The sequence below is a fragment of the Populus euphratica genome, unplaced genomic scaffold (genome assembly GCF_000495115.2).
Source record: "Populus euphratica unplaced genomic scaffold, PopEup_1.0 scaffold570.1, whole genome shotgun sequence".
In the NCBI taxonomy this organism is placed as follows: domain Eukaryota; kingdom Viridiplantae; phylum Streptophyta; class Magnoliopsida; order Malpighiales; family Salicaceae; genus Populus; species Populus euphratica.
In genome coordinates this window covers 97617-106391 of record NW_011500155.1, presented here as the reverse complement: position 1 = coordinate 106391, position 8775 = coordinate 97617, and the positions used below count along the sequence as shown (strand labels likewise).

At 35.9% G+C, this 8775-nt stretch overlaps 1 protein-coding gene across 1 annotated transcript; it reads right to left on the bottom strand.

Annotated features, from left to right (window-relative positions):
* Window positions 1–1902: 1902 nt before the first annotated feature.
* On the bottom strand, window positions 1903–8253 carry LOC105111069 (cell number regulator 8-like). Its single transcript, XM_011006315.1, has 3 exons — window positions 7790–8253; window positions 2748–2950; window positions 1903–2283 (listed from the first exon to the last, which is right to left on the bottom strand). Exons 1-3 carry the CDS (start codon window positions 8091–8093, stop codon window positions 2044–2046), a joined length of 747 nt encoding a protein of 248 aa, XP_011004617.1. The 5' UTR covers window positions 8094–8253; the 3' UTR covers window positions 1903–2043.
* Window positions 8254–8775: the final 522 nt, after the last annotated feature.

Below are 8775 nucleotides of genomic sequence, written 5' to 3'. Positions count from 1 at the left end.
AAGAAAGTTTGGAAAGTGATTTCCCATAAATAACTTTCTGCAAAACAAACACAAGAAAGTTTGGAAAGTGTTTTCTCGGAAACCACTTTCCAGAAAACAAACACAGCTAAAAAGGAAAATACTTTCCTGAAAATTAAGCAAAATGTTTTTTTGATTAAAAAATATTTTCGTTGACTAAAAAGTGTTTTTCGTTGACTAGAAAGTGTTTTTTGTTGATCGGAAAATATTTTTCATTGACCAACTTTCCTAATGACAAACAAATACAAGAAAATTTGAAAAGTGATTTCCCAAAAACTGTTTTTCAAAAAACAAATATGCCTTAGACCCATTATTCTAAAACCAGCCACAAGCAACACAAGAAAAATGGGTGACCCACACGAACTATTACTACAGTCCAGCCTCCCTCTGCACGCCGACCTCCCTCTCTTCCTCCACAAGCAGGCACCATTATCAAAGGAACTCATATCCAGCACTGAATCAGCATATTCAACCTTAGCCTCTCATAAAAAAACCCAAATCAAACTAACCCCTTTAACCTAGATCATCCATCATCTTTGTCTTCAACCTTTGCTTACCTCTTCAACCTGTGCTCACCTCTTCACCACCACCTACAACCCACTGACCATACACTAGTGTAGTCTAGCCACAACACCTCCAACCCATGGACTAAAACACCCATCTCCATGCGCGGGCCTCTGATTCTTTCCTTTTTCTAACTATTTTTTAAAATCAATGCTTTTTTATATGATTTTTTTTATTTTTTTATATTTAAATTAATAATTATTCTCTTTTTTATTTTGTTTTATAGAACTTCATTTAGATAATAATTTTTTTATGCATTTAAATTTTTAAAAAAAAATTTACAATTTTTTTAATTATTTATATAGATAAAATTTAGTTTTTAAAATAAAACAATTTTATTTTCAAATAATATTTATAACATCATGCCTTTCATAATGATTTTTTTATTTTTTTATTTATTTAAATAAAAAATTATTTTAATAAATAAATTTAGTAAATATAACTAGATAAATATCTCAGAGATAAAATTTTGAATTTATATTTATCTTTTAATTTTTTTAGAACTTATGAGATAAAATTTTAAATTTATATTTATTTTTTAATTTTTTTAGTTATTATTTTTAGTTTTTTTATGAAGACACGTTGTTCTTAATTTATTTAATCTTATATATGCATACAATTTTTTATTTTTACTTAAATTTTTTCAAAAAAAAATCATGTTAAAAATACTATATATAATTTTCTTATTTAAAAAACAATATCTAACCAAAGCATGTATCAAATATTCAGTGAGATTATTGTACTCGTTAAACCCTCCCCCCCAAAAAAAAAAAATTAAAAAGAAAATTGAGATGATTAACACCATAACACGTGGCTTCATTTAGCACCAACATCATATATTACATTCAATGGGCGCTCAAATCAATTAGAATGTTTAGTGGATGAAAAAACAAATCCTTTATTAATTATTGCTGAGAAAAAGTTAAAGGTTGAGCAGTGTTATAATTTTATTATATTATTGCCTGTGTTGTAGTTTAGATTAATTTTATTTTTATATAAAAAATATTTAAGTATTATTGATATATTTTTTAATAAAAAATTTAATTATGAATTATAAATATAATACATTATTGATATGATATCATATTGGATGATGTTTTTTTAAATTGAATAGTAATTACTATAAATTGAATGTGCTTGTAAAACCATGTCATAAGTTAAATTTTCATATTTCACGTTTACAGAATAGAATTATATATATATATATGGCAGAGAGCACGTGCCTTTAGCATATCATTCAACACTTCCACCAAAACACTTCAATGGATAATTATAAACATTAAATTTAGGACAGGTTTCCATAATTATTTTTTACAAGTGGCGATCAAAAGTGTCCATAATTATTTATTTTTTTATGCTTGGAAGAGATCCAACAAAACCACCTGGTTTTCAGAAACTTTAAACATCACACCCAAATATGTAAAAACAGGATATAACTTTCTAATGCTGGGAAGGAAGCATTCAAGCCCCACGTCCCATGGATTGCTCCCCAGGAGGGATCATAACCAAGACTGGTTGAGCATTGAAACCAGGATGGAGTACCCTCCGACGAATCTCGCGACCTTCCTGGCAAAGAGCACATGTGTGGCAGAAAAAATGAGTTGCAAAATCACATGCTGATTCACACTGCTCGCGTTGCAGATCATCTTCCACAAAGCTTCCACAGCAACCACATGACCTATTAAGTGCCTCACAGCTACCCTGTTTCACATTAACAGCCACAGAAATTATTAATGCTTGAGAGGCAATCTTTCTAAATTTCCTTGATTTACAAAAGCAGGGGAAAAAAAACTGATGCCATCTTCTTTCCTTGCAAAAAAGAAAATTTCAAGAGTCTTAAAGCCCTACCACCGGGTATAAATAGGGAAAAAGAGCTTTTTTCAACACGTAATTGTGCACTCATGGCCAAAAAAAAAAAAAAAAAAAAACTGCACCAATATAGCAATGCAAATGTAGACTATTTCTTGGAACAATTCTAAATTAACTGGATTGGAACTCATATAAGGGCCCTGTGAAAAGGAGTGGAACTGTAAAAGAAAATGAAGTTTCAAACACATAACTAATGATTACAGCAGAGATGATAATAAAGCTACACCAAGAATCAGAATTCAAAATCATGTTTAAATTGCAGATATACGGGAGCAAGTCTTAGGGAAATAACTTGCCTCTAGGTTAAACTTCCGGCGGATAGCTGTCCGGCTATGATATGAAAACCATGGTGCAATGCAATTCCCACCAAAAAATGAGCTGCCAATCAGGTACAAACCATAGTATGACAAGCAGTGGGTTGCAAATGTTCCAGGAGTAGATCCAAGTCTCTCAGCATTGCTTCCATACAGCACGCAAGGGGCAATGCTTCCAAGAAGACCTTGCACAATTGGAAAAAAGAAAATGAAGGGATTGTCCACAATGATAGGTGGGGTTCTTTAACAAATTGATTACATGCACGCTGAAGGAACTGTTCTGGTAAATGGATTCCAGAATCTGGAATCATTGCATGCTAAATGCTTCCAAATCAAATAAAGGCTTCCAAATAAGCTAAAGGCCAACCCTCCTCCTTTAAATATGTTAGATCATGTTCTTTAAAGATCATGCACCCATAAAAATACCATCAAATTTCTTATGCAAAAATAATTGCCAATTGAAAATGAAATTTTTGCTTAAATTCCACTTGGAAAACTAATCTAGTGTTTTCTATTACTTTGGATTTTATGAGAACAAAGTGGGTGCATCTAAGTATATTATATAATATAAGGAAACACAACCAACATAGCTATTGAGCTAAACCAAGCTTGCATCTACTTTCTGAAATATTTACCAAGCTAGAATGAAGTTACCCAGAAAAATGGGCACACTTTCTGAAATATCTATATACCATGCACACGTATGAACATCACATAGAGAAGAAGCAACAATGTACAACAAAAAACAACAAGGAATTTGATATCCACTTACTATCGTGCCCATAAAGAACACATAATACCAGAAATTTACTAATAGAAAAACAGAAACCATCATGTAAATCTCCAATTGATTAAGAAATAAAAAATTGCCAATTGTTATTATCATTATCATGATACAATTTGCAGATTAGACGATCATTGACCAAAGACTGTTTACAAGTTGAATTTGGGAGAGCTTGATTCAACGGGGAAGATACATTAATGGCAAAGTTTCAACTATTTTAATTAATTGACGGTTCATTAGATACTGTGTTGGTGTGTATACACACCATTTCAGTAAGTCCACACGTTGGTGTTTTTATTCCCTTGTTATACAAAGCATTTGGTCTGTTCTTTCAGTCCCTTTTATTGTCCTAGTCATTTCACGTGCTGCCATTTCTGATCCTATCAGCTCATGTCTAGAGGATTGTTGTGGCTGTATATACACATTGTAACAGAACCTGTTTTTTCATGAGAATATTATGAAGTGATGGATTAATGGAGAGCCTGGAGTTTAGGAAACCATAGACTCCTTCTCTCTTCCTATTTAAACTAATTGTTTCTACCCTTGTTACTCATCTAAGAGCTTATACTCCATTTGCCCTTCTGGAGTGCATCCAGATTGGTGCTATTAATATTCAGCTTGCAACAAGTGATATCAAAGCGGTCAATCTTCAGACCCTGAACACGATGACTGATATCTTGAGACGTGTTTGAGGAGATTAAGGATCTTCTTCATGGGGTGATGGATCAAAACAGATCTATTTTGCAGAAGTTGGAATGAGGTCACTACCCCTACAAGGCTGTTGTGATTGCTGAAAAGAGCATCGACTTTTAATATCTGATGAAGGTGCCCTACCAAATTCTCAAATATCTAGCTTCAAGGAGAAGGTTGCTTTGCCAAAGAAACTGAATGGCACCTCCCCAACAATAAAATTGATGATAAAGTTACACCATTTGTATTTTCTTCTCCAGTCCTAAGTGAATCTGTCCCGAAACTGAGTCTATCATCTGATGCCAAACCAGAGGGTTTCACTTTACGCCTGTTGCTACTGACTCTACTAGTTTGGTGACTAGAGACCCTGTACCAGATAAAACTGAAGATAAGAGCAATTTGAAGGCTGGGGATTCCTTCAGGGCACCTGAAAATATGCCCTCTTATCCAATTTTTTGGCTTCTTGCTTGTTTCTCACACAAATTCAGCACTAAATCAAATTTGGCTCTCTGCCAAATCAATACCAATTCACCTGGATACTATCCGGATTGGTGCTATCAATATCTGAAGCCCTGAGTTTCATTCCTCGCAAATTCATGGATCAAATAGTGTGGAAGATGATGAAGCTATTGATGACGGTTTGCATGTTAGGAATTCTATGATTGATGTGTATAAAATGTGGGTTTCTGGAGTATCAGAGCAAAGTTTTTGATAAAATGCCGAGGGATTAGACTTCTTGGATGGAGTTGATTGTTGCTTATGCAAGAGTGAAGAAAGGAGAGGCAATAAAGCTTGCTGGTGGGATTGGAATGATATTGGCAAACACAGCAGATAGTGGTGACAAGCTAATTGTTGATTCTCATCTTCTGCCTGCTACTAAGATTGGTGAAATTGTTGTCATTAAGATTAGAGAATATGTCAAATTGAGTCAATATCCAACTGCAACAAATCTATTTCATGGAATGATAATTGGGACTTCACCTGCAGCTCCTAAGGTTGCAAATTTTCGAGCCGTGGTCTGAAGTATTGGACACCAAAGATTCTGAAGCTAGATGTCATTGCTCTTAGTGTTAACATTTTGCTGGTTGAACTAGATTTGTTGGACCAACAGATTTGGAAATTGATCCTAGAAGGGTTGAACTCAACATCGTATCAAAATACTACTTTCTAGGATTAGCGGTGACAGCAGAGGGTGGATCAAAACTAGGAACTGTGACTGACATTGATCCTGGGACTATGTACTCTATGTGGCTGTCTCTCAAAAAGGACATGGAGAGATTATAGCCAATGATCATGTCCAAACTACAAAGGATGCATGCATCATTGCCAGGCTAGATGTACCTCGGATAATCAGTGAGCCAACGGCTGCAACTATTGCCTATGGCTTGCACAAGAAAGGAGGGGATAATGGTGATGGTACATTTGATGTTAGCATCTTGACTATTGATAGTGGTGTTTTTGAGGTTCTTGCTACTAGCGGAGACACCAGCTTGGGATAAGAGGACTTCAATCAGAGATTGATGGACTGTTTCATCAAGTTGATCAAGATGAAGCACAACAAATACATAAGATAAGACAGCTCTTGGGAAGCTTTGAAGGGAATGTAAGAGGGATAAGAGGGCGTTGAGTAGCCAACATCAAGTTCGAGTAGAGATTGAATCACCCATTGATGGCATTGATTTCTTAGAGCCGATACCAAGATCAAGATTAAAAGAGTTGAACATGGACTTATTTAAGAAGACACTGGAGAAAGTAAATAAGGCTATGGATAATGCAAGATTAAAGAAGGCTGATATCAAGGAGATTCTGCTTGTTGGTGGAAGTAAAAGAATTCCCAAAGTGCAAGAAATGAGGTTGTGGCCTATGGTGCTGCTGTTCAAGGTGGAATTCTTAGTGGTGAAGGCGGAGAGGAAACCAAAGGCCTTCTACTTGATGTTACTCCTCTGAGTCTGGGTATTGAGACAGTTACGGGCATGATGACAAACTAATCCCAAGGAACACAGTCATACCAACTAAGAAGTCCCAAATCCTCACCACCTACCAAGACCAGCAAACCACAATGTCTATAAAGGTTGATGAAGGTGAAAGAAGCTTAACAAAGGATTGTCGTGAGCTTGGGAAATTTGATTTGTTTGGCATTCCTCCAGCTCCAAGGAAAATGACCCAGATTGAGGTCACATTTGAGGTTGATGCCAATTGTATTCTGCATATGAAAGCCGAGGACAAAGCAGCAAAGAAGTCTCAATCTAGAACCATCACCAACGATAAGGAGGGTCTAAGCCAAGAAGAGATTGATAGGATGGTGAAGGAGGCTGAAGAAATGGCCAAGAAGGATAATAAAATTTGGGAGAAGCTGCACTTGAATGGTTGGACAATAACCAAAATGCAGAGAAGGATAATTATGAAGAGAAGTTGAAGGAAGTAGACGAAGTTTGCAATCCTGTCATAAAACAAGTTATTAAAAGTGTGGGAAGTGCAGCTTTGAAGATGGTTAAGGAGGGCCGAGTGCAATTCAACACCATTCATGGCCTCATGGAAGATCATGCCAAGCCTGACGATGCCACCTGTGTTTAAGGTCTTCATGGATGCTTCTATCAAGTAGATGACCCCATCTGGTGCACTTATCATGCTAACACCCCTACTTGCTGGATCCCTTGTGTTTGGTGTCCAGACTGCCATCTCTGCTTCCAACGCTGGTGGTATATGGGATAATGCCAAGAAATACATCGAGACTGGTGCTTCAGAGCACGTTCTGACCCTATGGAAGGGTCTTTTATCTTCGAATGCAACCGGGGAGTTTGGTGATGATCTTCATCTAAAGTTTCCATAATTTTCCCTCGAGGACAAGGGCATTTTCAAGGAGGGGAAATGGTCACAAGTTGAATTTGGCAGAGCTAGATTCTAAGGGGATGATACAATAATGGAAAAGTTTCAACTATTTTAATTAATTGGCCATTCATTAGCTACTGTACCAACACCGTTTCAATAAGTCCACCTGCAGCGTTTTTATTCCCTTGTTATACGCAGCATTTGGTCAGTTATTTTCAGTTATTTTCAGTTATTTTTATCATCCTACTCATTTCAACATGTAGCCATTTCTGAAGTGGATATATTGAAACAGAATTTGTTTTTCTTGAGAGTATTATGAAGTGATGAATTAATGGTGAGCCTGGAGTTCAGGAAACCATAGACTCCTCCTCTCTTCCTGTTTAAACTAATTGTTTCTACCCTTGTTACTCATCCAAGAGCTTTTACTCCATTTGCATTCCTGGAGAGCATCCAGATTGGTGCAATTAATACTCAACTTGCAACAAAGACATATGATCCATTACTTTGCTGCACTTTAAAGAATTATAAAAATCACTTTAGCAATTTCAAAGAATCCGTAATCTAGAATAATCAATCATCTATTCTCGATAGCAATTATCGGAAAAAAAATTGCAAAACGAATCAATCATTAATACCAAGAACGACCCCAATTGAAAGAATGTACGAGTAATTTCAAAAAATGATAAATTAATCTACCAACGCACAGAAATTAAAGACTTACAGACTTCAAGATCGCTGCTACAGAATTCATCGTTGCGACCGAGGCAACAGAAAAGGCAGGAGTCCCACTGAGCCCGTCCCATAGGCTCACCCATCACGCTCCCATGAATCAAGGGAAGCCCATTGACGGTACATCCATATTCAGGCCCAGCAGATGCCAGGGTAGCGGTGGCGATCTTTGCATCAGCAGAAACCTTGGTGGGTTTCTTGTCGTTGTCTTCAAGGTTCTTCTTCAATAACGGGCTTGATTCCTCTCCATCATTATTATAGCTGTTGAAGTTCGGGTTGTTGTTGTTGTCCGTCATTTTTGAGATAACAGAATCGAAAAGAAAAGGCAAAGCCCTTTATATTGGATTATATTTCTACAGAGAAGGTGAAAATTGGAAAGAGTGAAATGGCAGAGGAAATTGGATCTGAATGTTTAAAGGAAATGATGTTGTGCATAAACGAGTCCGAGAGTTATTATTCCTTAATGATATATTTTTTTAATATAAACCCAACTCTATTGGTTAATTTAATAATTCATTGACAAGAGGCTAGCATTAATTTTTTTTTATTACCGTGGGTGTTCGGGCTAACTTGTGCGTATCACGACTAATCCCACAGATCCTGAAGTTAATGACCATGTAATCCTCCAGTGACCATCATATGAGCAACCAAGAACTCGAACTTGGGACCATAGAGGGAACAAACCCCTTGATCCCAAGTCATTACCACTTGGGCACCACCTAGATGGTTAGCTAGCATTAATTGACATGATGAATGTTTAGTTAACTCGATCGTATCTGGCTATGCAAGCCTGTTCGTTTACACGGCTGAGGCTGCGGCTCCAGTTGTGTTTTAATTAAATTATAGATTTAAGTTATTTGATGAACATAAAAATGAGATTTATATTTATAGATTTTACAATATTTTTATGTTAAAAAAAGATAAGTAAGTTTTATTTCTTACATACTGCTCATACTAATTATATTATTCAATAAAAAA

Excerpts from the sequence above, each read along its gene's own strand:
- LOC105111069 (XM_011006315.1), bottom strand. The coding sequence starts at position 8,093 with ATGACGGACAACAACAACAACCCGAACTTCAACAGCTATAATAATGAT. Across the intron at positions 2,951-7,789 it reads TAGCAGCGATCTTGAAGTCT|GTCTTCTTGGAAGCATTGCC; the intron begins GTAAGTCTTTAA and ends CAATTGTGCAAG. Across the intron at positions 2,284-2,747 it reads GCCGGAAGTTTAACCTAGAG|GGTAGCTGTGAGGCACTTAA; the intron begins GCAAGTTATTTC and ends AATGTGAAACAG.